Genomic DNA, 25,888 nt, shown 5'->3' on the forward strand with positions numbered 1-25,888 from the left:
TTGCTCTGTTCATGGGGACAGAAAACATTGTGCCCCTTCCTGTTCCATGGCATCTACCTTCAGCCAATTCCCCACCCCCACTCATGGCAGCCAGTTCATATGTACGCAAGGACAGGGGAGTAGAATTCAGGTAGTGTTTTGGTTTATTATCTTAGTGTTGTCACAGTGATAGAAACCCCCAGAGTGGGAAGAAGAGCTCCTGCGAGGACCTACTTTTTGCCATTCCCCTCTGCCCTGGGGCTCAGAGCCTTGAAGCCTTTGCTTGGCCCTTGCATGTTAGGATATGGCCAAGAATCAGAAACTGATGCGTTTTTCCAGCACTACCTGTGTGCTGCACTCATGGAAGGTGGGAAGCTACACACAGGTATCCAACTTGGTTATAAGACACCAGTTCCCACAGGGCTGGATTTCTCAGCTGTCTGGTAAACCAGTGGCACTTCACTGCCCCAGGGTGGCTGGCTACCTTTCTGAATTTCTGTCTCAATGTGATATAACTGCCACCATTCAGGATGGCTACCCACATCTGGTATGAACACCATGACTTCTGTAAGCCAACGGGGCTTCCTCCTCAGAACAGTGCCCGTGCAATCTTCCTCCCTGTGGCCTTGATCCTGGGAAAGGAGCCCCCTCCTCCCTCACTTGGAGGAGTTCCTGAGGCAGACGGGCCACTGGTGACGCCAGGTGTAGCAGTAGAGGACCTTCGCCGCTGCCGCAGGAGGAAATCGTGTGAAGCTCCATCCATGGCGTAGAATACATTAGCCGAGGCTGGGATAGTCAGCTCTGAAGGTTCAGGGGGTGGATGTAAAGCACACACACAGTTGTTCCCCCCACAGCCGCCCAGATGTGGAAGTACTCCACTCTCCTCCCGAGTCTGCCTTTCCCTCATGGCCTCTGACCTCGCTCCCCTGGTAGCAGCTGTACCAGCTCATACTCTGAAGCCACTGCAGAGTCACGATTGTTTTTCTTAAGGACACGACTGATGACACTTGGAGCCTTGTCCTGGCTTGTCACCTGGCAGAACAGGAGACCAAAAGAGCAATCAATCAGCCATGATTTCCCATCCTTCCACCCTCAGCCACTGAACCCAACCACAAAATGTTACTTGTGTCCAAGGCTTTAAAATGAACAGGAAAACCCAATATGGTGGCTTCCTATACTCCATAAGCCAGCCCACATGGTGCCCAGTGAAACAGAGCTGCTTCCCTGTGGGGAAACTGCTGTTGATTCTGAAATTTTAACACGGCCACCAAAAGTTTAAGGTGTAGCAACTAATGCAAAATAGCCATCAAAATAAAACAAATTTCAGCTTCTATTGAAGACTAGAGTTTAGAAGATAAAATTAAAAATAAAACATAACTGCCAAAACCAAAGGTCAAAATTAAAACTACATTCAATTCCATTTGGCTGCCCAAACCTCAGACAACATTTATAGTCCAACAAGACACCATCCTTCACCCCAACTCCATCCCAAGGCTCCCTCACCAAAATGCTCTTATAGACACTGCCATCTTCCCCCAACTCCATCTGGACTCGGATGATACGGCAATCAGAGGCCCCTGGCCCAGATCCCCCTCCCCCATATCCAGTCCCCCCGGAGGCCTCTTCTGCACCCCCACTCAGCGGGGAGCCACAGGAGGCTGAGCGGCGGTGACCTCGAGAAGGCCTAGGGGAGGAGGCTGGTGGGGAGAGGTGGCTGGGGTCAGCTGGACTGTGCAGGGATGGACTGCTTTCCAAGGCAGAGTCTAGTGACGAGACAGATGGCCACTTCATGTGCTAGGAACAAACAACATGGGACTGGCATGAAGGCAGGGAGGTTAAGGAAGAAACATTTACAGAGTGAGGGTCAGCGTCAAGGTCAGAGTCAGAAGCAGAGCTCACCTGGGCCAGCCGAGTCAGCAGAGGAGCAGGAGTTGTAGGCGCCTCATCTCCCCCCATACTGGGCCGGTCACAGGACACAAGCGGGGTAGGGACCCCAACAGAGCCCAAAACCCTGCAGTGGCAGGAGATTGGGAGGATCAGAGAAAAGTGGAAGTCCCAAGAAACCACCCCCCAGCCAGTGAATCTCTCACTCTGTCCACTGCGAGATGACCAATGTTGGCCGAAGCACCCGTGGGGCAGGAGGGTCACTGGAACCAGGTGGCTCCACCTCACAGGATACACGATGGCTGGGTTAGGGGGGCAAGAGGCAGAGCTCAGGACATGACACCAATCCCCCACACCTGGCCAGAACCCTGGAGTCCCAACCTCACCCGCCAGTCACCTCTGAGCCTCTGTCAGTGGCCGGAGCCCCTGTAGCCACCTCTGGATATCATGGTCAGGTTGGAGGTTATAGCCACGACATTCATTCTGGAGCCGTCGCAACTCAGAAAGGACTGCAAACTCCTGGGAAGGAGCCCTCAAACTGCAGGAGCCAAAACTCAGGGACCCCTGACTTTCCCCCCTCCCCTTCCTGGAACATGGATAGGGAAGTCCAGCATCCAGCCCAGACACTCCGCTCACCTTCCTCCGCTTGTCAAAATTGATGTATCCATTCTGCGAGGAAAATGGGGATGGGGTGAAAGTTCCAACCCTACCTTCCAGGCCACAGAGAGAGAATATCCCCTCTCTTAAACACACACAGCCACATCCAACTCACAACCACTTCCCTCCAGCCTCTCTGACTCTTCGATCCCTCCCTGCCTTCCTCCTCAATCTATCATGGCCTAAGCATTCCACTTGACCCTTTAAATTGAATTTCTCAGGTAGACAACGAGTCTGCTTTGCAGATGAGAGGACTGGATAGTATCCAATTCGACAGGATTCCTTATCCAGAGAGGATGAGGAACTTGTCCAAGGTCTCAGTATTTGTTTATTTAACAAACTCTAGCAATAGAGCAGGAGCCCATCACAAAACCTAGATGTGCTTACGTTTCAGGCACGTTCTAAGCACTTGACAAATACAAATTCATTTAACCCTTATAACAGATCAATGTAGATGCTATTTCTAGTTTCCCATTTACAGATCACTGAGGCGACTTGGCACAGAAACAGATCTGGCTCTGTCCCACACTCAGCTATTTGTGCCTTACAGCCCCTTGCAAGGGGTGGGGGGGTCTGTCCGACCCTGCAGCCCACTTGTTACATCATTACAATGACACACACACACACTACTGACCTCCAACTCATCCTTGGAGGCTGCATCCAGCATCACAAGGTCCTTCAGGAAGGTGCCAAGGTATGGGACCACACCCTGAAGTCAGGGGTCAGGGTCAGAAGTGCCTGCCATTGACGTGAGGGCCCTCCATCCCTCCGCACTTGCCCTCCTCATTGCCTCAGAGAACAGATTTCATTCTCCTCACCCCTCTGTGCCTCCCTTACCCATCCTTCAGGCTGCTCCCCCAAAACATACTCCTCACCCCTTCATAATCACCACCCCCAAGCCCACCACCCCGCTGGTCACTCACCCCACCCCGGGAGCCAGACCTCGGGGCCTTCTTGGAGTGTGGCTCCAGAGGAGACTGCAGCTTCACCTCCTGGTGGTGACAAAATAAAAGAGACATGGGGGAGCAGTAGGGAGCAAGGAGAGGTGGGAATGCCACAAACCAGGCTCTCACCTGCACAAGCAGCTCCCGACTCTGGGAATAATTATCCTCCTCGGAGAAAATCTGGCAGAGGCTGGAAAAGACTCTGAGGCTGTCCCTGGGGAAGGGAGAAAAGTGGCCCTGAGGACAGGCCTGGCTCTGTCACCCCCTCTTCCCCGCCTTTTGAGGAACCCCCACCCCAGTCCAATGCCTCAGCCTCCCCACCTGGTTGCTTCCCCCCAGGCTGCCCGAAGCCTGTGGATGGGGCTGGACTGCAGGGCTGACACCACGGCATAAACTGAAGAGAAGTTTCGGAGCAGCCGGCACTCCTGTGGGGGTCAAAGAGGAGAGCTAAGGCTATGGGAAGCCTCTCCATTCCATGGCCGCCAACCGTAGGGCAATCTTCTCTCTCACCTCTGCCACGCGGATCCACTTCTCCAGGAGCCGGGCCCTCTGTGGGGGACGGAGTGGCCGTATGGTCACCTCCCCAGGTCCCTCTCCAGTGGAAGTAGCCCCCAGGACAGAACTAACCACTGCCCCTGCCACCTTGTTGAACTGTGTGACAGTAGCTCGGACAGATGGGCAGAGGTGAGAATGTCCTGGCCGGTCTCTGTGACCCCACAGGCCTCCCAGGCACTGAGAAGGGATCAAATTGAGAAAAAGCTCCTGCAGGGTAGAGGTCAGAGGTTAAAGTTCATAGTCAAGTGAGGTCAGCCTTCCAATATCAGGGATCTGAGGATCTCAGGTGGCCAAGGAACCAGAGGGGCACAGGGTTTGAAGGGTAATGACCAAAGGGAAAAGGGGAGACTCAAAATGGTAGGTGGAGGAGGCTAGGAGCTGGATCAGGAAGGGGTGGAAGCAAGGAAAGGATCTGGAGTCAAGGAGAGGTTAGTAAGGGGTCAGGGGGCATAGGGGCCAGAGGTCAGGGTCTCACCGCATCTAGCAGGGTCAGCTGTTCGGCCAAGTGGTCAGCGAGGAACACCAGGACATCCGTGGGGTCAGCAGGGGGATCGCCGGGGAGGGCCAGGGGCTTAGGAAGGTCGGGGGCCTGGGGGTCCACCCGGGACCGGAGGTTGCGGATGAGGTCAGCGCTGCCCCCCCCAACACCCTTCCCTGCTGCATACCCTGTCTGAAGTAAGAAGCTCTCAAGCCGGTCAAGCTGACCCTTGGCCTCAGAGCCAAAATCCTCAGGGTGAGAGGCCAGCCAGGTTGACAGTACAGAGATGGCTACCCTGGGAGAAGGGAATCAGCCAAGGGTGAGAGGTAAAGCTGCAGCCTGGGCAGAGGGGACTGTGAGATTAAGAACCAGGGGTCACTCACTCTGTTGTCCTCTCTAATTCGTCGGTAGGGTGAGATTCAAGGGCTTCCAGCCTGAGGGGTAGAAGAGGATCTATCTGTCCATTTTTCCCAGACCCTCAGTGGCTTTGACTATTTTGGTGGGATGTTGTGGCTTTAGGAAATCCAGGCAGATACTCCACCACCCTGCGTCCCTTATGACTCTGACCTGTCAGCCATAAGCCCTAGCAAGGCAGGCGTGGAGGTGAAGGCCCGGTGGGTAGCCAGGAAGGCTGACATGAAGGTCACATCAGTCCCTGATGTCCGGGTATCCAGTAGGTGTCTGACCAGGGCCTCCAGAGTGCCAGCTCGGAGCCGTCGGGAGGAACGTGGGGGAGGCATAGGGACCTGGAGAACACAGAGAGATGATCGCCAACCCTTTCTCCCACTCTGCCCCTAGATTTCTGAGGACAATCCCAGACCCAGGAGATGTTCCAGACTCATTTTTCTGATATTCAGAGAGGGCAAAAGTCTTGGCCTATGTCACACAGCAGAGTCCAGGACTCCAGAACTCCAACCTAGCACTCTGGCCAGAAAGTCAGCCAGAGGAAGGAAAACTGGGAATGAAGAGTCAGAGGTGAGAAGCTAAAGTCATGATCTCACCAAGGGATCAAGAGGTCGATATTGGCGGCTTGTGACGGTAAACACGGCACCATCCTCCTCCTCATCCCAGACGGACACAGGGGCCTGGAGGAGAAAGGAAGGGGAAGTCAGACAGTTCCACACCACCCCCCATTGCCCTCAGCCTTCACCCCAGGCCCTGCTCCTCCCTCTGTACCCCTCACCTGTGGTGGCAGGGCATAGTACCAGCGAGTGCGAGGAAGGGTTGGGGGAGCTGGTGACCCCAGGTCTCCCCCACTGGGGCCCAGACAGCCCCGACCCAGCCGCCTCAGGGCCCCGGTGGAGTCGAAGGGGCTGCAGTGGAGGCGTGGATGGAGTACAGGAATTCTGATCCTGGAGACCCCCAAAGCCCCTTCTCCCCAGAGCTGAACCCACACACGACAGAGAAGCAGGGTACAAAGGGCAGGAGACGGAAGAGAGAGGCAGCAAGCCAGAGGCAGCGACTAGGGGTAGCTGAAACCTCAGTCCAGGCACTGCCGCATGCCCCGCCCCTCCCGGCCAAGGACTATACCAGTCCAGAGAATTAGTCTTTTTCAGGACCCCTTTCACCCTGGTCCCTCGGGTAGCGCCTCCACTATCTCAGCCCTAAGGGACCCCCGAAGGTAGCAGCTCCAATCCCAGTACAGGAAGGAAAAGGGGAAGTGGGATGATGGGGGGTTGGGGGCAGTAGACTCAGAGAGTCACGTGGCCCCAGCCCCTCCCCCGACCGATCCCGAAAAACCAGCCCTGCCAGTCCACCTGCCCTCACCTAGGATCTGGACCTAGGAGTTTAGGGCCTCGGGGCCCCAAATCCAAATTCTGGCCCCTCCTGAGGCCCGAAATCCTGCTCCTGGCCACCACCATTAATCCCTAATGAAAATAGATGACCACTCTCTACCCACCCTAGGATCTTTCCTCCAGGTCCCAGAACCGTGGCTTCCCGGCCTCTACCCAGGACAGGGGCGGGGCGGGGGGGCGGGGGGAAGGGGGAGAGAGGGAAGGAGGGGTCACGAAATCTGAGGGTTCCCTCCCCAATCCCAGAGTCAGAGGAGCTGGTTACTGTGGAAACAAACCCCTCCCCGCCAAACAAAAACAAGGAGGGAGACAGGGACCAAGACACGACTGCTCAGAGAAGTAGGCACACTCAGGCAGGCAGAGGTAGAGGGCCAGAGACCCGCAGGGACAGCCAGCCAGAAGTTCCAGGCAGGAACAGGGCAGGTTCCTGCGGGCAGGTCCTGAGTCACACTGACAGAGAACCACAGAGACGCCAGGACTCCCCGCAGCAGAGAAACGGGCCTACACCCAGGGAGGCGCGAGAATAACTGAGGCAAGGAGGAGATGTAGGGACCCAGAGACAAGAGAAAAGTGGAGACTTCAGAAATCCATACGCCCCCTACCTCCCACCACCCGCGTCTCACCTCTTCTTCTTCCTCCTCCTCTTCCTCCTGCCCCCCGCCCACGACCAGGCCACCTGGGCCCCCACCCTCTTCGGGGTCCCGGCTTCGGAAGCTGCTCAGTACGACTCCCCCGGGGGGGCTCGTGTCCAAAAGCAGCCGCAGGGGCCGCGGGAGCATGGCCGAGTGAAGGAATCAGCGGGGTCGGGCCATGGGGGCGCCTGGGGAGAGACGGGGTGGGGTGGGGGTGGAGAGTCAGGCAGGCGCGGGGGAACCAGGCAGAGAAGGGACGTGGGTGGGTGTCAAGAAGACCGGAAGGGAGTTCTGCAGGAAGGTTGGGGGAGGGGGCAACAGAAGGGTGGAATAGGGGGGCCCTTGGTGCAGTTGGGGAAGGAGGAGGTCACGAGTACGGGGACGCGCAGGGTGCTCAGGCTCTGACCTGCTCGGGAGGGGTGGGGGCAGCGTGGGTCCTGAGCCGCTGTTGCCGTCGGTCTCCGGCCCCGGACCGAGTCCCCTCCCCGGCTTTTCCGTACCCCCCTGAACCCCCCCGCCGGGCTCCTGGGCCCTCCCGCCCTTTCCGCTCCCCCCCGCGTCCGCCCGCTCCGAGAGCAGGAGCCAAAAGGGGAAGGAAGTGAGGACAGGAGCCAGGGCCGCGGACTAGGGGAGCGCTGGACGCTCAGGGACCAGGACCCAGGCGCCCGAGTCCCCAGCTCCACTGTCCTCCGCCTCTACACTCGGGGATTCTGGAGACCACGTGGCCCCGCACTGAACTGGAATAAAGATTCCAGTTTCCAGCCCCTGGGGGAAGGCAGGAGCAGAATTTGACATTCCCTTCCCGAACAATAACACGGCTAAAACTCCCGCGGGAAGCGTTAAAGGCGGAGAGAGAGCCGGTCACTCCATCCCCACGGGATTACCTTCCCTACCACAACCCACGAATGTAGCTGACCGAAATCCCGGCCGGGTTTTCCGAAGAGCCCTCGATTCCCGCCCCCTCGGCAGGGGGCGGGGCAGGAAGCAGCCACATCCGGTTCCAGATTCGGCTCTCAGAGGCTTCCGGCGCCGAGACCGAGATCCCCGTCGGCTCGGCGTATCCTCGCCGGTGGAGTACCCTCTGCTTGAGCGCATCTCATGCGCCAGTAGTGGCGCCCGCCCCGAACGGTGTCGACGGGGCGTTCTCTGAGCGGTTCAGGGTCACTGGAAGGGACCAGAGGTGATTGGAATGTTCATTGAGCTTGGAAAGGGGTTGGAATGAGAGAACCGTTTGGAAGCACTGGAATACAGCTTTATTCCTACACGATTAGACCCGTTACCCCGTCGGTCTGGCCGACCGTCCTGACTCGGAGATCCCTGAGCTGCGCCGCCGCTTCCTTCGTCAACATCCACCAGCTACTTGATGAGCGCCCTCCAGTGGGCCTTAGGTCGCTGTGCCGGCGCGGGGTTACAGCAGTGGACAGACAGGCCGGTCCCTGTCCTCGAGGAGCCCATGATCCGCGGGGAGACAGGCATTTAACGACGACTCACACGATCACTTAAATACAACTGTGGTGAACCGCACAAGAGGGACGCGCGGCGGTCTGCGGGGAATGACGAGGCCGACCTCGTCTGCGACCCAGGGAGGGCAAGGGTGGACCAGGCAAAGGGAACAGAGGACTGGGACCTGGAGGTGGGCGGGAGGCGTTTGGTTCATTGGAGGAAAGGAATGACCCTGTGTGTGATGAGCATTGAGAGGAGGGCTGGCGAGCACCATCTAGGGCTGGAGAACTAGGCAGTGGCTCCAGCGCGGGGCGGTGGGGGGGACAAGTGAGCCAGGGCAAGAAGAATGGATTTGGCCCTAGAGTACGGGTTCTCCAAATGTAACCTCGGCCCTACAGATCGCTGAGACTATGTCAGGGGGTTTGTGAGATTTTATAACAAAATTAAGATGTTAGTACAATATCGTGTTTCGCCGCCGGGCGCGGTGGCTCACGCCTGTAATCCCAGCACTTTGGGAGGCCGAGACGGGTAGATCACAAGGTCAGGAGATCGAGACCATCCTGGCTAACACGGTGAAACCACGTCTCTACTAAAAACACAAAAAGTTAGCCGGGCGTGGTGGCGGGCCCCTGTAGTCCCAGCTACTTGGGAGGCTGAGGCAGGAGAATCGCGTGAACCCGGCAGGCGGAGCTTGCAGTGAGCCGAGATCGCGCCACTGCACTGCAGCCTGGGGGAAAGAGTGAGACTCCGTCTCAAAAAAAAAAAAAAAAGAAAAATTCTCCCTTGTATAAGTGAAAGAAAAAAAAAAAAAAGAAAAATTCTCCCTTGTATAAGTGAAAGGAAAAAAAAAAAAAGCATTCCAGCCACTCAGTGGAGAGAGATTGGAGGGATTAGGAGCAGATGATAGGGTATTATTTTAGGGAGCTACTACAGAAGCTTGGGCCAGAGATGATGGTGGCTTCCACAGGATGGCAGTGAGTGCCCTCACTCTGCTTTCTGGAAGAGAGGAAGGTGGTGAGGAATTCAGGATATTAAAAGGCAGTTGAGGTGTACATGGTCAGTCTAGAGACATATAAACTATCATGGGCACAGATGATGGGAGAAGGATGAGGCTAATATTTTCTGCCCTCCAGACACTGTGCTGAGTGCTGTATCTCCTGCATCTTCTTAAGGAGATACACTGTCTTCCTTAATCCTCCTAAAAGTCCTCTCAGGCTCCGCTGTCCAATATGACAGCCACCACCCACATTAGGCTATTGAGCATTTGATATGTGGCTAGTCCGAATTGAGATGTGCTGACTATTTAAAATAAACACCTGTGTTTGAATACTTAAGGTGGGAAAAGGGCTGCAATTTATTTTCTTTCTTTTTTTTTTTTTTTTTTGAGACAGGGTCTCACTTTGTCACCCAGGCTGGAGTACAGTGGGACAACCTTGGCTCGTTGCAGCCTCACCCTCCCAGATTCAAGCGATCCTTCTGCCACAGCTCCCCAAGTAGCTGGGACTATAGCTGTGTGCCACCATGCCCAGCTAATTTGTTTTGTTTTGTTTTGTTTTTTGAGACAGAGCCTCACTCTGTTGCCCAGGCTGGAGTTCAGTGGTGCGATCTCAGCTCACTGCAACCTCCACCTCCCAGGTTCAAGCAATTCTCCTGCCTCAGCCTCCTAAGTAGCTGAGATTACAGGTGTGCACCACCATGCCCGGCTAGTTTTTCTGTATTTTTAGTAGAGACGGGGTTTCACCATGTTGGCCAGGCTGGTCTTGAACTCCTGACCTCAGGTGATCCTCCCTCCTCAGCCTCCCAAAGTGCTAGGATTACAGGCGTGAACCAACGCACCTGGCCAAGACTGTAATTTCTTTTTCTTTTTCTTTTTTTTTTTTTTTTGTTGAGACGAAGTTTTCCTTTTGTCACCCAGGCTGGAGTGCAATGGTGTGATCTCAGCTCACTGCAACCTCTGCCTCCCAGGTTCAAGCGATTCTCCTGCCCCAGTCTCCCGAGTAGCTGGGATTACAGGTGCCCGTCACATCTGGCTAATTTTTTGTATTTTTAGTAGAGACGGGGTTTCATCATGTTGGCCAAGCTGGTCTTGAACTCCTGACCTCAGGTGATCCTCCCACCTCAGCCTCCCGAAGTGCAGGGATTACAGGCATGAGCCATTGCACCCGGCCTGTAATTTCTTATATTGTTTACATGTTGCAATAAAATTTTGGATGTACAGGTTGAGCATCGCTGATCCAAAACTCTAAAATCTGAAATGTTCCAAAACCTGAAATTTTTTTAGTGCCAACATGATGCCACAAGTGGAAAATCCCACAGCTGCCCTCATGTGATGGGTCACATATATTATTAAAAATATTGTGGTCGGGTGCAGCGGTTCACACCTGTAATCCCAACGCTTTGGGAGGCCAAGGCAGCGGGCAGATCACCTGAGGTCGGGAGTTCGAGACCAGCCTGACCAACATGGTGAAACCCCGTCTCTACTAAAAATACAAAAATCAGCCAGGCATGGTGGTGGGCGCCTGTAATCCCAACTACTCGGGAGGCTAAGGCAGGAGAATCGATTGAACCTGGGAGGTGGAGGTTGCAGTGAGCCGAGATCGCACCATTGCACCCAGCCTGGGCGACAGAGACTCTGTCTCAAAAAAAAAAAAGAGAAGAAAAAAAATCTTCAGGCCATGTGTATAAGGTGTATAGGAAACATAAATGATTTCTGTGTTTAGATTTGGGTCTGATCCCAAAGATATTAAATATATGCAAATATTCCAAAGTCTGAAAAAATCCAACATCCAAAAACACTTCTGACCCAAGCATTTCAGATAAGGGACCAGAATTATTAGATTAAATAAGGTATATTATTAAGTTAATTTTACCTGTTTCTGCTTATTTTTTTAATGTGATTACTAGAGTATTTAAATTTACATATGTGGCTTGCATTATCTTTCTATTGGACAGCACTGCCTAAGTAACTTTTTAAAATCCCTACACCCAAGGAAACATATAGATTAAGTAGCACGCTTAAAGAGTCCTACAGTTAGGATATAGTGCCAGGTTTTAGCCCAGATCAGTGTGGATTCCAAGCCTAGGTTCTGCCTACCACACCAGCAGCCTCCCTCCATGGGTTCTGAGATAGGATGAGGAGATAAAGTGACAAGGGAAAGATACAGAGAGGTGGAGCACTGTACCTTCTTTGAATCCTTGCAGGTGGACAGGTAGACAGCTGTGGGGAAAGATTGAGAAGGGATGGGATGCTGGAGTGGTAGAGGTGGAGGGCAGAGGGATGGGTGTCAGGCTCTTGGGAGTAGGTGGGGAAAGCCCACCAACCTCAGGTCATGGTCAGGGTAGGGCTGACACTTACCAGCCCAGCCCAGTGCCTTGAAGAGCCCGAGCAGAAGAAAGGCAGACAGGAAAAGGCCTACGCTGTCCTCAAGGGAGGGCCCTGAAAGACCTGGCAGGCAGAAGGGGTGAGAGTGAGCTCCTGTCTTCCTGGGTGCTGGCTCAGGTTCCGCGGAGCTCCCGGCTCTTACCTGCTACCTCCAGGGTGACCTCAGCGCTGCGCCCCGAGGCAGGCAGGCTGGGATGGTGAATTCGACAGGCATAGCGTGCCCCATGCTGCTCAGTGGTGACTGGGGGCGGCTGCAAGTGCCCAGAGAGGCTGACAGAGCCATCGGAATGGTGGCGCAGGGCCGAGAGCCACCTCTGCCCCTCGGCCTTCTGAGAGCGGCCCCCTGGGCCACCCCGGAGTTCCCACTCCACCTCCAGGCCCCCAGAAGGGTAGAAGTGGGACACAAGGCAGAGCAATTCCGGGGGTGCCTCCCCTGGGGCGGCCCGTGCAAGGGTTGCTGGCATCAGGGACACTTTGGGGGGTTCTGGGGAAAGAGGACGAAATGAGCATAGGGAAATCAGTCCATACTGTCCTCCCTAAGAGACCCTCAGTTTGCCTGCTGGCTTCCTCAGAACTAAAGAAGGTTGGGTTTCTTCTCCTGAAATAGGGAACCCACTGTCTCTCCATTGGTGCGTCACAGAAATACCCATGTCAAAGCCCCTCAAATTTCCAGGAACCTTCTAGCCTCCCATTACCCCTCTAACTCCCAGGAACCTCTTTCTATCTCTACTTACTTGCCCAGGCACCCTCTTATCCATCATCCCTCCCCCTATTACGGTCCCCACAATCCAGTGCCCACCCTCTACCCCTGGAGACCTCTGTCCCCCAACTCACTGTACACAGCAAGCTCCAGGGTGACCTGTCCTTGCAGGTATGGCAGGTGTATGGTGGCCAGATAGGTGCCCTCCTGAAAGGGTTGAACTCTAGGCAGCCAGAAGGTCCCATTTCCGGTCCATGGGCCCCATGGCTCATCATCATCCCAAGCAGCAAATGCCACGGCCCCTTCTTGGGCTGCTGGCATCCGGCCATTCAGCCCAGGAGTTGCAGCCAGGAGCAGATGTCCCTTACCCAGGTGCTGGCGTCGCCACTCTAGCCCAAAGGGAGGGGGACCCGGAGCCAGAGATGAGGCGGCCTCGGAGGTTGGGGGCATGTAGGCAAAGCTCAAGTCCAGCAGAGCATCTTGTCCCAGTCTCACTCGAGGGGCAGGGGTGTGGGTGAGGACAGTCAGTACCACTGAGGAAGACAGGGAGATGAGGGGTTGGGAGGGGCATGAGGGAGAGAAAGAAGGAGAAAAAAATAGAGAAATGCAGTTATTGGGGAGGGCTAAGCTGCAGTTTACCCACCCCTCAGAGGACACCTTTTCTGATACTCACCATTTCCTAGCCCTCCCTGCAAACTCCTTTTGCTCTGCGACTGGGTGGCACCTAGTGTGGCTGAGGGTGAGCAGAGAGGTCTAGGGGTGGTGAGTAGGGGCAATGAGGGGGTATGGCCTTTGAAGCCTACTCTGAACACATAGCACACTCTAGCTCGGGGGACTGCAGAATCCGAGGCCACTTCTGACACAACCTGAACCACTCTATCTCCAAGCACCACCCTTGAGGAACCAGGCCTTTCTTGATTACAGGCGAAGACAACGATTGAGCCATGACTGTCAGTCTTGTGGTGCTGTACAGAATATTTACTGACTCTAGAAGGTTCCAGCTCTAGCCTAGACCTGAGCACAGACCTCTATGCTCTACTGAAGCAGTACAGTGCAGTGGCTAAGTGCCTGGAGCCTGGCTGACCGGGTTCAAATCCCCTCTGCAGCTTATTTATATGGCCTTGGGCCACTTCCTTTTTCCATGGCTCAGCTTCCTAATCTCTAAAATTAAAAGTTGATGATAATAATAGTACCTACTTCATGAGGTTGTTGTGATGGTTAAATCATTAATACCTCTTGCTACTCAAGTCTATTCAGTTCCCAATTTTAGATAACAGAGACACCTACCCATGAAGGGTGCTTACAACACTGTCTGGAACACAGTAAGTCTACACGTGTTTGCTATAGTTACACCTAACTTAGCATACCCCAAGTCAACAGCATCTCTGCAACATTCCCCACCCTGCTCCAATGCTCATCTTCCCTGTCTTTGATGAATGATCACCAAGCCCGCCAGACACTAAAAGCAAACCCTTGGAGTTACTCAGACTCATTTATTCATTCAGCAACTATTGAGCACTGAAGATGTTCAAGGTATCCTGGTAGAAGACAGAATGGTGAACAAGACAAGCAGTCCCTGCCCTCAAATTGCCTATAGTCCAATGACAGACAAGCAAATTGTCAAAAATAATGTGCTATGTGCTATCCCCACCAGGACCTAACAGATCTCACATCTGTTTCCAATTTAGGTTCTCATCAATGTACGTTTAGACAATTACAACAGCCCTCCTGTCTGGTCTCCCTATTCTCAGTCTCTCCTTCAACTCCTTCTTCACACTGTAGCCAAACAAGGTGACTACAAGTCTGATCCCATCACCTACCTGTTTAAAAATCCCAAATATGGGCTAGACGCAGTGGTTCATGCCTATAATCCCAGCACTTTGGGAGGCCGAGGTGGGTGGATCACCTGAGTTCGGGAGTTTGAAACCAGCCTGACCAACATTGTGAAACCCCGTCTCTACTAAAAATACAAAATTAGCCTGGTGTGGTGGCACATGCCTGTAATCCCAGCTACTCGGGAGGCCGAGGCAGTAGAATTGCTTGAACCCGGGAAGCAGAGGTTGCGGTGAGCCGAGATTGTGCCATTGCACTCCAGCCTGGGCAACAAGAGGGAAACCCTGTTTCAAAAAAAAAAATCCCAAATACGGCCAGGCGTGGTGGCTCACACCTGTAATCCCAACACTTTGGTAGGCTGAGGCGGGTGGATTACCTGAGGTCAGGAGTTCAAGACCAGCCTGGCCAACATGGCAAAACCCTGTCTCTACTAAAAATACAAAAATTAGCCAGGTGTGGGGGCAGGCACCTGTAGTCCTAGCTACTTGGGAGGCTGAGGCAGAAGAATCACTTGAACCTGGGAGGTAGAGGTTGCCGTAAGCCGAAATCATGCCACTACACTCCAGCCTGGGCAACAGAGTGAGACTCTGTCTCAAAAATAAATAAATAAATAAAATAAAAATCCCAAATACCTAGGAAGTCAGCTGATAAAGGCATAGGCTGAAGCTATATGGCCTGGGTTCAATTTCTAGCCCTGCTTCTTTTTTTTTTTTTTTTTTTTGAGATAGAATTTTGCTCGTCACCTAGGCCAGAGTATAGTGGTGTGATCTTGGCTCACTGCAACCTCTGCCTCCCAGGTTCAAGTGAGTCTCCTGCCTCAGCCTCCTGAGTAGCTGGGATTACAGGCGTCCACAACCGTGCCCAGCTAATTTTTGTATTTTTGGTAGAGATGGGGTTTCACCATGTTGGCCAGGCTGGTCTTGAACTCCCGACCTCAGGTGATCCGCCTGCTTTGGTCTCCCAAAGTGCTGGGATTACAGGCATAAGCCACCACGCCTGGCCTCTAGCTCTGCTTCTTACACACTGTGTGTCCTTGGGCAAATTATTTAACTGGTTTGCGTCCCATATTTATCCGTATGCAGTATAGGGATAATATTAAAACCTACAACCTATGGTTGTTGAGAGGAATAAGTGAGATTATGCATATAAAGTGCTTAGAACAGGGCCTGGCATATAGAAAATACTTGATAAATGTTAGCTGTTACTGTTTTCATTACCTTCATCACTGTCATGGACTTGCTGGATAACTTGGGAAAATCATTTAACCTGTATTTTCCTCACTAGTCCAAAGATCTGACCTTTGCCTATCTTTTAAAAGAATCAAGTAAAATAACAGGCTTTTTCCAGGCATGGTGGCTAACACATGTAATCCCAGCACTTTGGGAGGCTGAGGCGGGTGGATTACCTGAGGTCAGGAGTTCGAGAGCAGCCTGGCCAACATGGTGAAACCCCATCTCTACTAAAAATACAAAAAAAAAAAAAAAAAAAAATTAGCGGGGTGTGGTTGTGGGTGCCTGTGATCCCATCAACTTGGGAGGCTGAGGCAGGAGAATTGCTTGAACCCAGGAGGCAGAGGTTGCAGTGAGCCAAGATCACCCCATTGCACTCCAGCATGGGTGACAAGAGTGAAACTCCGTCTCAAAAAATAAATATGTACATAATAAAAACAGGCTTTTTAGAATAACACGCCCTCCAAAAGAACTTCTGATGGTTCGCTCTCACCTACAGAACAAAGCCCAGCTTTCAAGGTATTTGAACATTCAGCCCCTAACCCACCCTTCCAGGCTTCTCCTGCACCCTACAAACCAGCCACATAGAACCCCTTTCTTGTGCCTAGTAGAAGTGGTCATCATTGGTCATCTCTTTGCTTTGGTCATGAGGTCCCTTCAGTTTACATTGTCTTTCCCATTTTCTCCCAAACATCTATCAAGCTTGTCCAACCTCCAGCCCAGGGACCACATGCAGCCAAGGACAGCTTGGAATACAGCCCAACACAAATTCATAAACTTTCTTAAAACATTATGAGATTTTTTCACATTTTTTTTTTTTAGCTTATCAGCCATCGTTAGTGTTCGTATATTTTATGCGTGGCCCAAGACAATTCTTCTCCCAGTGTGGCTCAGGGAAGCCAAAAGATTGGAGACCCCTGATCTAAATACTCCATGTACATTAAGGTCACTTTCACTGCTGTTTCTTCCCAGAAATGTCTAGGTCCTTCAGGTAGAAGTAATCTTTTTCTTCTTGTAATTATTTTTATGTTCTTTTTAATCCTAGCTTCTGAGGCCTATAAGGTTAAACTGTTCTCATCTTCATGGAATTGTTCAGTAGAGTAAAAACAGTATGCAATTTCACTTAGTTTGTCAAAATCCAGAAACATACTTTTGAATTGTTAAAAAAAAAAAAAAAAGATCCACAGGCTGGGCACAGTGGCTCACGCCTGTAATCCCAGCACTTTGGGAGGCCGAGGCCGGTGGATCACCTGAGGTTGGGAGTTTGAGACCAGACTGGAGAAACCCCGTCTCTACTAAAAATACAGAATTATTCCGGCATGGTGGCACATGCCTGTAATCGCAGCTGCTTGGGAAGCTGAGGCAGGAGAATCACTTGAACCTGGGAGGCGGAGGTTGTGGTGAGCCGAGATCATGCCATTGCACTCCAGACTGGGCAACAAGAGCAAAACTCGATCTCAAAAAAAAAAAATCCATAGAATTAATAAACAAAACCTGGCTGGGCAGGGTGGCTCAGACTTGTAATCCCAGTACCTCGGGAGGCTGAGGTGGGAGGATCACTTGAACTCAGCAGTTTGAGACCAGCCTGGGCAACATAGCAAGACCCCATCTCTATTTAAAAGAAAAAATTTAAAAAAATAATAAACAAGACCTAAAGGTTTTACAGTTTAACTCTTTTTTTTTTTTTTTTTTTTGGAGACAGGGTCTCACTCTGTCACCCATCAAAGGTGCAATCCTCCCAACACAGCCTCCCGAGTAGCTGGGACCATAGGTACATGCCACGACATCCAACCTTTTTTTTTTTTTTTTTTTTGAGACAGTTTCACGCTTGTTGCCCAGGCTGGAGTGCAGTGGCATGATCTTGGCTCACTGCAACCTCCGCCTCCCAGGTTCAAGCAATTCTCTTTCCTCAGCCTTCCGAGTAGCTGGGATTACAGGCATGCACCACCATGCCTGGCTAATTTTGTATTTTCAGTACAGACGGGTTTTCTCCATGTTGGTCAGGCTGGTCTTGAACTTTCGACCTCAGGTGATCTGCCCACCTCGGCCTCCCAAAGTGCTGGGATTACAGGCATGAGCCACTGCGCCCAGCATTTTTTTAATTTTTAGTAGAGACAAGGTCTGGTTATGTTGCCCAGGCTGGTCTTGAACTCCTGAGTGCAAATGATCTCCCACCTAGACCTCCCAAAGTGCTGGAAGTACAGGCGTGAGTCACCTCACCTGACTCCATAATATTTTAAAAGAATGGTGAGAATTAAACACTATACACACAAAGTATATTAAGAAAGTATAGGCCTGGCGTGGTGGCTTACGCCTGTAATCCCAGCAATTTGGGAGGCTGAGGTGGGTGGATCACCTGAGGTCAGGAGTTCACAACCAGCCTGGCTAACATGACCAAACCCTGTCTCCACTAAAAATACAAAAATTAGCTGGGCGTGGTGGTGGGCGCCTGTAGTCTCAGCTACTTGGGAGGCTGAGACAGGAGAATTACTTGAACTCAGGAGGCAGAAGTTGAAATGAGCAGAGATCACACCATTGCACTCCAGCCTGGGCAACAGGGTGAGACTCTGTCTCAAAAAAAAAAAAAAAAAAAAAAAAAAAAAAGTGTATTTGGGGCCAGGCAGCTCACACCTGTAATCCCAGCAGTTTTGGAGGCCAAGGTGGGCAGATCAATTGAGCCCAGGAGTCCAAGACCAGCCTGGGCAACCTGACAAAAACCCATCTCCACAAAAAAAATACAAAAATTAGCTGGGCATGGTGGCACATGCCTGTGGTCTCAGCTACTCAGGAGACTGAGGCACGAGGATCACTTGAGCCACGGAGGTGGAGGTTGCAGTGAGCTGAGATCATGCCACTGCTCTCCAGCCTGCCCTGCACTCCAGCCTGGGCGACAGAGGGAGACCCTGTCTCAAATAAATAAATAAGCATATTTGTCAATAAACATTTTTAAATATTTGATAAGACAAGTATGAATGTATATTAGCAAAATCATCAATGATCTTGGACCCTGGAGAGATTTCATTTCTAATTTTACATCAGTACAACAGCTTTCATTTTCTTAAATCCCTAATCAAGCAGAAATGCTTGAAAAGAAAGAGCACAGCAGGCCGGGCGTGGTGGCTCATGCCTGTAATCCCAGCACTTTGGAAGGCCAAGGTGGGTGGATCACCTTAGGTCAGGAGTTCAAGACCATCCTGGCCAACATGGTGAAACCTGTCTCCAATAAAAATACAAAAATTAGGTGGGTGTGGTGGCACGAGCCTGTAATCCCAGCTACTGGGGAGGCTAAGGCACAAGAATCGCTTGAACATGGGAGACGGAGGTTGCAGTGAGCCAAGATCATGCCACTGCAACTGCACTCTAGCCTGGGCAATAAGAGGGAGACTCCGTCTCAAAAATAAATAAATAAATAAACAGCAGGCAGGCGCAGTGGCTCACGCTTGTAATCCCAGCACTTCGGGAGGCGAGGCGGGAGGATCACCTGAAGTTGGGAGTTCGAGACCAGCCTTACCAACATGGAGAAACCTCATCTCTACTAAAAATACAAAATTAGCTGGGTGTGGTGGCAGGCACCTGTAATCCCAGCTACTCTGGAGGCTGAGGCAGGAGAATTGCTTGAACCAGGGAGGCGGAGGTTCCGGTGAGCGTGAGATCACGCCATTGCACTCCAGCCTGGGCAACAAGAGCAAAACTCTGTCTCAAAAATAAATAAATAAATAAATAAATAAAATAAAAATAAATAAATAGCACAGCACTTTGCTTTGACCCCAGTTGTTTGTGAAATACAGACAATCTTACCACTGGGGCACTTCCAGGGCTCCCTGTCTGCACGTCCTTCACTTTCTACTTTACATTAGGATTATCCGTGGCAAATCCGCCCAGAACCTCCTGGAGAGCAGAGTCTACATCAGATCATCTTTGTGACCCTTAAGGGCACCCAGGGCCACCCCAGAGATTCTGATTTAATCGGCCAAGCTAAGCATGGGATTGAATCAGGTTTCAGTATATTTTAGAAACCTCCAACAGTGTGGACTGAGAATTGCTGAGTCTTAACTCATTCTTGGTGCTAATAAGTATTTATTGAATCAATGGATAAATTAACACAGTGCCATCTCTTGATAGTCACAACAAGAAAGGCAGCTGGGAAATAGTATCCACATTTTACAGTTGGAAAAACAAACTCAGAAAGCAAAGACCATTCTCATCATCATCTCGGTGGAGCCAGTAGCCCTAGGAAATATTCCACCCCACCAGAGAGAGCTACTGTCTACACAAGAGCAGTGTTCCTCAGCTTCTGCCAGGGTGGGGGCTTGAGACTAAGAATGGAGGTATAGGCAGAGGTGAGGGTTTCAGCGTGGGTTTCAAGTCTGTCTCCCTGGTTCTGTGGGTAATTCTCAGGAGGGTGGAGGGAAGGGAGGGTGCAGGGCTTGCTTGGGGTTGGCCTGTCCATCGGGCTGTGTCGCTGACATAAAATCCAGATAGAAAAGCTAAGAACTCTACCGGTATTCTACCCCGGAATACCCCGCCTCCGCTGCCAGGAGGGAGAGCTCCCAGATATCCAGGTCAGACTCTCCTCATTCTTGAATTATCTGCACAGTCCCTCCCACGTCCCAGCCTAGCAAAGCTTCTGACCCCTGGGCCTCAAACTGCAATGCACCTTTCAGTGCAATAGGAGCTATCCAATCTCCAGCCGCGTCCATCCGCCCACTCGAGCCCACCTGTTTGCGGACCACAGAGCGGCAGCACATCCCTACACGCGGCTGTCAGGCAAGGTCAACGCGCTAGAGTGCAAGAGTCTTTGCTTTGCGGATTGCCGCAGCGCCGGGTGTGGGCGCAGGTGGGGATAGAGTGCTGGGTTTTGAAAGAGTGACCCGCAAAGCTGAGGGTGCAGAGCAAGATACAGATCTGGGAAGAGCAGAGAAAAAACGCTCCTGCTTCTGAACCCCTCCCACCTCGCATCACCTGACAAGTCTCTCAAGGTCTGGTGTCGGGAAACCCCACCTCTTCAAAGCCCCGCCCTTCGAAACACCAGAAAGTAACCCCCCTGCCCGCCCCTGCTTTCCCCCTACCCCCTGCCAAGCTGCAGTTTTTTGTTTTTGTTTTTTTTAACTGGGTGAGGGCTAGAAGGAGCGGTAGAGATTGATTCATTCTAGCCAAACCACCTCTCTTAACAAAAAAAGGAAACTGAACCCCGATTGGCGAAATGTCTTGCTCAAGTCCATAAAGCGAGACACCGGCTGATCTGGACCCTTAGAATCTACCCACCCTTCTCCACCTCCCCTCCCCAGCTACCTGTTGCCATGGTGATGAGAACAGGCTCCTGCTGAGTCTCTGGCTGTGGTCGCAAGAGGCTGGAGAGGCTGAGGACTGGGCTGGATATGCTGACCATCAGCCAAGCCCCATCCAGGGCCCGCGGGCAGTTCTGCGCCGGGGTCAGGCCGCTGGCCCATTTCGCAGAGGCGGGGAGAGGCACGAAGCGGCTCATCTCGCAGTGTGGTGCGGGGGCGCCCCGGGGATACCGCCTGAAGGCAGCCTGGAGGGCGCCCGCGGGGTCTGAGTGTAGAGAAGGAAGTTGCAGCTGTAGAGTCACCGCCGGAAAAGGGGCTGGAAGGGCAGCGTTCGGGGAACTTCAAATGCACAGACTACCCCGTAGTGAGACTCACTTTATAGAGGGGAAGCTGAGGCCCGAGGTCACTGCCGGATCTAAAGAGGAGGGGGTTTCCGTGGAGGCGACAGAGGTAGGGGGGCGGCGAGTCCCTAGAGACTCACCGTGTACATTGAGGTAGAGCTCAGGGTCGAGGTCCGGCCGGGGCGGCGGTTCCCCCGGTCCCTGGCGCAACAGCAGTGCACCGGGTCTTTTGGCCAGGCCCTTTCCGCTCGCATCCTCCACGAACCAACACTCGATCACCGCGGGTCCTGCCGAGACGGCGGTCGCCAGGCCTGGCGTATAGGGACGCGAGTGAGGAGCGGTTTGTATGTCTGGTGACCTGCCCCACTCCCACCCTGGCATCGGCTCCAGTGGGTCCACCTCCCTCCGCTTCCCTCTAGTTCTTGGGCGATGAGTCGCGGGGTTCGCTCACCCAAAGCCACAGCGAGGAGCAGAGACAGGGACTTCATGGCGCTGCGACCTCCTCAGCCATGAAGCCTCCTCTTCCTCCTTTCACTTTCACTTTCCTCCAAAGGGCGGCATGAGGGGCAGTGGAAATCCCCGCTCTGGTTAGGTGAAGGTGCCTGGGGGACCGGTGTTTCCCCACTGGCCAGGCAGGGACCCGGGTAGATCCTCTCCAGTTCTCACCAGGACATCCCAGCCTTACCGCGCCCTCCTGGACTACCCAGCAGCCCCGAGTTCGAGCCCTCCCCAAGCCCAGGCCCTCCCCCGCCCCCCAACTCCTGTGTGTGCTCTCCAGCATCCACTTGCCCGAAAACCATTACTCCGGCTTCCCCCTATCTGTGCCGCGTCCCCAGCAAACACACGGGTTGTCGGGAAGCCAAGTAAATGACCAATAAATATTTTAATCACTGTTAAAAAAAATAAAAACCTTGTACTCCTACGACTTACTCCCTCCTTGTCTCCACCCACTCCTCCATGAGAACCGAGTTGGGAATTTCCACGGGAAGTGTGGGGTGGCGGGGAGAGACAGGGTATAAATAAAGAGCGCATCCTTGAGAGGGGTAGGTTCTAGGACAAGGGTGGGGCTCAAAGGCCTTGTCTCCACGACAACACAAACACAGACTTCAGGCACAGACTACAACCACCTGACCCCTGACCCTGTGACTGCAGGATGTTCAACACGCCCCCTCTCCCTCCCTCCATGTGTAATCTACTCTGTGTCGCAGGGGCTTCAGTGTACCCATCAGAGGGTAAGGAAGGGTTTAGTTCTGGAAATACCTTGGGGGGGAGGGGTTGAGTAGTAGAATGGGCGGGCGATGGTGAAACTGTGGTTCCCCTTCCAGAATATATACAAGTCCACAGAGATAAAGGAAGACAGTAAGTGTGGTGGGAGATCACCCCGGGGCCACAGCGCCCTTGCATCGTGCTCCTTATTCCCTTTCCCGAAAGCTACCCCACCCCAGTAGCCTGCCCCTTCAGTTTGCTCCTCCACCTCCACCGAAGCCCATCTCCACCTTGTGGACGCTGGGTGGGGACCAGACACGTCTGCTGGACGGGGGCGTGGCCGCACTCGCTTCGTCGCCGCTGCCCCCGCCCACTCCGGGAGACTCTCTCTTGGACGGCAAGGATGGCCCCGTGGGCGTCCCAGGCCCAGGTCCGGCCCCGACCCCGCCCAGGCGGTGCCGGCGCTCACAGTGTCCTCGGTGGCGCATGAAGCTGTCTCGCCACATGAACTTCTTGGCGCAGACTCCGCACTCGTAGGGCTTGAGACCTGTGTGCGTCTTCATGTGCTCAGTCAGATGGTGCTTCATCTTGAACTTTTTGTTGCACACGGGGCAGTCAAACGGCCGCAGATTGAGGTGCATGTTCACGTGCCGGTCCCGCATGCTCTTGTGGGAGAAGGCCTTCCCACAATGGCACAGAAAGATCTTATTCCCGTCCCCACTGCCAGTCCCTCCAGGAACCCCACCAACGCTACCCGGCACACCCAGGCTCCCCACCGACGTGCCCCCCACGGTCACTGCCCCGTGTTCTGCTTGGTTCCCTGGTGGTTGGCCAGGAGCCTGTGAGGATGAGGATGAAGACGACGACGGGAAGACCAGGATCTGGTTGCCCTGCATGTCCAAGGGAAGGAGCGGTCGAGGAGGGTGGGAGGGGGCATAGGAAGAGGGAGTTGGCCCCCCTGAGTCATCAAGACCTGCCACAGGACCCCCACCCTCATATGGGCCAAAGTCATTGGAGGACTCACAGAAGTTGACCTGCTCCTCCCCCTTGTCTGGGGGCTCACTCAGGGTACGGACATCACTTATGCTGAGGGTAGCCTCAGGCCCTCCCCCCACTGGAACCCTGGAGCTACCCCCTAGTTCTTCATCTTCATCATCCTCACAGGTCAACACCAGATCTTCCTCCTCCTCTTCCTCCTCCAGATCTGGGTCTTGGGGAACCAGGGGTGCTGGCGCTGGGCAATTACCACCTCGCTTCACGTATACCCAGTGTTTCTGTGGCATGATGCTAGGGGGTGTGTAGGTGGGTCTCCGGAGCCCAGCCCCAGGAACCACTGCCCCCCTCCCATCCCCACCATCATCGCACAGCTCATCTGCCTCCAGCAGCAGCTTTCCAGATGTGGCCCCTCCACTGCCAACGACAGGGGCTGGGAATACAGGGCCACCTCCTCGACGCTCCCCACTGCCCACTGCAGAAGCTGCAAACGCCTCTTGGGAGGAAGATGAGAAATCAGTGGACTCCCTGGGGCTGAAGTAGTTGCTGCTGCTGGGAGATTGATTCTCACTGGCCCGGCTGGAGGCATGGGAGCGCACAGAGCCCATGGTAGCAGGGGCCACAGTGCCCCCACTCCCGGATGGCACCCCAGCACCAGGGACAGTGACAGAGGTGGCTGCAGCAGTAGTGATGGTGGTGGTAGCTGAGGCCCGGCCTTCTCGGAGTAGTTCAGTGCACTTGTCCACAATGTGCCACATTTGGAGCACAGACCCCACTGTAAGGAAGTTGACAATGTCAGCAGCAGCCATGCTGAGGCGGCCAGTGTAAGCGGAGGCTAGGACAGTCTCAAAGGCGCCTGGGTCCATGACACTGGGCAGCGAGATGGAGGTCATGCCTTTGAGTAGGACCTGATCATGGAAGTAAGGGGAGGAGGCAGCCAGGACAGCCCGATGAGCCCGGAACTCCCGGCCCTGCACTCGGATAGACACATCGCAGAGCTGGCCCTGCAGACGCTGCTGATTGAGGGACTCCAAGAGGGCACTGGTCACCTCAGGGAAGGACACATGTACCACTGCAGCTGCTGGCAGGGGTAGTGGGGGCGGAGCCAGCGACAGCGGCAGGGGAAGTGCTGCCCCACTGGGAGACAGAGGAGATGGCTCCATGTTGTGGAGGGAGGGGATACCCCCCCAGCCACAGGAACAAAGAAAGGAGGAGGGCGGCCGGGGGGGTCTCTGGGAAGAAAAAGAGAAAAGAATAATGATAACATCTCATAACGACACAGCCCGGTACAACTCAAAAATATGTTCACACTCATTATCTGTGTAACTCCCCACAACAGTGAGGTAGGTATTCCTCTCAACCCCATTTGACAGATGAGGAAACTAAAGCTCAGAAAGATTAAGAGATTATCCAAGGTCACACAGCAAGTGGCAGCGCCAGCAAACACAGGTATCTGACAAATCCTGTGCCCTTTCCTTGGAGGTTAGAGAAATAAGGTGCTCTTAGGGGCTGGAGTGGCTTCTTTCGGAATTATACCCTATTTCCGACTTACCTGAGAGCCTGACATTCCAAAATCTACCTTTTTGGTGTTTTGCACCCACTTTTCGGGAGGGGGCAGGGCAGCTCCGCTACTGAAAACCAACGCTCGCTCCATCTCCCCTCAGGCTATGCCCCCCAAGCTCTCTCGCCGACCACGCCCCCTTTCGCCCAAGCTTCTCTGGCCCCGCCCCTTTCCAGGCCCACCCCCCCGTGCCCCGCCCACTATCGGGCCTTTCGACCCCGCCCCTTGTCTACCTCCGCCCACAACGGACCCCGCCCCCCCCTGCTCCGCCCCAAGCGCTACCTCGGCCTCTTCTCCCACCCGGAAGGCGCCCCCCAACCTCGCGCGTCCCCGCTTACCGGGCCGCGCGCCCCCGGGCCCCCCCCGCCCCTCACTCGGCGGCCAGAGCAGCAACCTGGGCCCCTCCCGCCGCCATCTTGCGCCGACTCCCTCCGCCCTCCGCCTCCGCTCCGCCTCCCGCCCCTCCGCCTTTAAAGGCACAGCCGGGCACCCCGCCCGTGCCGCTGGGCAATACTCGGCCGACTCGGCCACTTTGCCTTTAAAGAAACATCGCCACATTCCACCTTAAAAGATCAGGTCCCCTCCTCCGCTGGGAGCTCAGGACTTGGTTCGGCCGAAGCATTTATTCCCCTTTAAAGCTATAAGCCTGCCTTTTCCCATTGGCGATGGGTCCAGGTATCGTTCGCCAGGCTCCGCCTCTGAGCTGTGACCATTAGCTGGTTGGTGGGATCTAATCGCCCTCTTCCTAGCTCCTTACAGTCCCACTGAAGCCCCGCCCCCTTTCTCCGGGCCTGGATTGGCCAAATAACCTTGAGTCGGCCCCTCATTGGCTTTCTCACTCCTACTGCACGAAGTGAAAAAGTAAAGTGCGTTAAGGCGGCTGAAGCACTTAAAAAAAAAAAAAAAAAAGTACTGCCTGAACAACGTGGCGAAACCCTGTCTCTACAAAAAATACAAACAACAAAAACAAAAATTAGCCAGGCATGGTGG

At 53.6% G+C, this 25,888-nt stretch overlaps 3 protein-coding genes across 13 annotated transcripts; all 3 read right to left on the bottom strand.

Moving 5' to 3' along the window:
* Window positions 1-125: 125 nt before the first annotated feature.
* On the bottom strand, window positions 126-7,944 carry RGL2 (ral guanine nucleotide dissociation stimulator like 2). 7 transcript variants are annotated; one of them, XM_055390153.1, is made up of 18 exons: window positions 7,807-7,878; window positions 6,914-7,110; window positions 5,499-5,582; window positions 5,065-5,243; window positions 4,881-4,931; window positions 4,495-4,792; window positions 3,975-4,226; window positions 3,786-3,889; window positions 3,594-3,678; window positions 3,444-3,512; window positions 3,155-3,229; window positions 2,500-2,532; window positions 2,261-2,382; window positions 2,070-2,165; window positions 1,879-1,990; window positions 1,483-1,773; window positions 897-1,011; window positions 126-780 (listed from the first exon to the last, which is right to left on the bottom strand). In XM_055390153.1, exons 2-18 carry the CDS (start codon window positions 7,067-7,069, stop codon window positions 569-571), a joined length of 2,334 nt encoding a protein of 777 aa, XP_055246128.1. In that variant the 5' UTR covers window positions 7,070-7,110; window positions 7,807-7,878; the 3' UTR covers window positions 126-568. The 7 variants fall into 7 exon arrangements, with proteins under 7 accessions (XP_055246128.1, XP_004043855.1, XP_063563579.1 ...); XM_004043807.4 differs by having other exon boundaries at window positions 7,329-7,832; XM_063707509.1 differs by lacking the exons at window positions 6,914-7,110; window positions 7,807-7,878 and adding exons at window positions 5,681-5,810; window positions 6,265-6,882.
* A 208-nt stretch (window positions 7,945-8,152) lies between these two features.
* TAPBP (TAP binding protein) lies at window positions 8,153-22,602 on the bottom strand. Of its 4 annotated transcripts, none has more exons than XM_019029134.4 (8): window positions 21,590-22,602; window positions 21,279-21,449; window positions 20,802-21,062; window positions 12,582-12,980; window positions 11,890-12,231; window positions 11,721-11,810; window positions 11,548-11,582; window positions 8,153-9,361 (listed from the first exon to the last, which is right to left on the bottom strand). In XM_019029134.4, the coding sequence occupies exons 1-8, from the start codon at window positions 21,624-21,626 to the stop codon at window positions 9,350-9,352; spliced, it is 1,347 nt and encodes a 448-aa protein (XP_018884679.2). In that variant the 5' UTR covers window positions 21,627-22,602; the 3' UTR covers window positions 8,153-9,349. The 4 variants fall into 4 exon arrangements, 3 of the variants coding, with proteins under 3 accessions (XP_018884679.2, XP_055246142.1, XP_055246143.1); XM_055390167.2 differs by having other exon boundaries at window positions 11,548-11,613; XR_008680600.2 differs by lacking the exon at window positions 8,153-9,361 and adding an exon at window positions 9,369-9,971 and having other exon boundaries at window positions 10,977-11,582.
* ZBTB22 (zinc finger and BTB domain containing 22) lies at window positions 22,003-25,659 on the bottom strand. Of its 2 annotated transcripts, none has more exons than XM_055390166.2 (2): window positions 25,462-25,659; window positions 22,003-24,569 (listed from the first exon to the last, which is right to left on the bottom strand). In XM_055390166.2, exon 2 carries the CDS (start codon window positions 24,498-24,500, stop codon window positions 22,596-22,598), a length of 1,905 nt encoding a protein of 634 aa, XP_055246141.1. In that variant the 5' UTR covers window positions 24,501-24,569; window positions 25,462-25,659; the 3' UTR covers window positions 22,003-22,595. The 2 variants fall into 2 exon arrangements, with proteins under 2 accessions (XP_055246141.1, XP_030868330.1); XM_031012470.3 differs by lacking the exon at window positions 25,462-25,659 and adding an exon at window positions 25,237-25,328.
* Between the last annotated feature and the right edge of the window lie 229 nt (window positions 25,660-25,888).

Source organism: Gorilla gorilla, chromosome 5, assembly GCF_029281585.2.
Source record: "Gorilla gorilla gorilla isolate KB3781 chromosome 5, NHGRI_mGorGor1-v2.1_pri, whole genome shotgun sequence".
Lineage (NCBI taxonomy): Eukaryota > Metazoa > Chordata > Mammalia > Primates > Hominidae > Gorilla > Gorilla gorilla.

Bases quoted from the DNA above. Each gene is read 5' to 3' on its own strand.
- RGL2 (XM_063707509.1), bottom strand. From the start codon at position 6,359: ATGGTGGTGGCCAGGAGCAGGATTTCGGGCCTCAGGAGGGGCCAGAAT. The intron at 3,679-3,785 runs GTGGGGAGGCTG...TCCCTTCCCCAG, and splicing joins GCCTGGGGGGAAGCAACCAG to GGACAGCCTCAGAGTCTTTT. The intron at 1,012-1,482 runs GTGAGGGAGCCT...CTGTTCTGCCAG, and splicing joins GTGTCTATAAGAGCATTTTG to GTGACAAGCCAGGACAAGGC.
- TAPBP (XM_055390167.2), bottom strand. From the start codon at position 21,626: ATGAAGTCCCTGTCTCTGCTCCTCGCTGTGGCTTTGG. The intron at 21,063-21,278 runs GTGAGTCTCTAG...CTCTACACTCAG, and splicing joins GCTCTACCTCAATGTACACG to ACCCCGCGGGCGCCCTCCAG. The intron at 9,362-11,547 runs GTACAGTGCTCC...CCTCTCTTCCAG, and splicing joins CCTGCAAGGATTCAAAGAAG to AAAGCAGAGTGAGGGCACTC.
- ZBTB22 (XM_055390166.2), bottom strand. From the start codon at position 24,500: ATGGAGCCATCTCCTCTGTCTCCCAGTGGGGCAGCACTTCCCCTGCCG.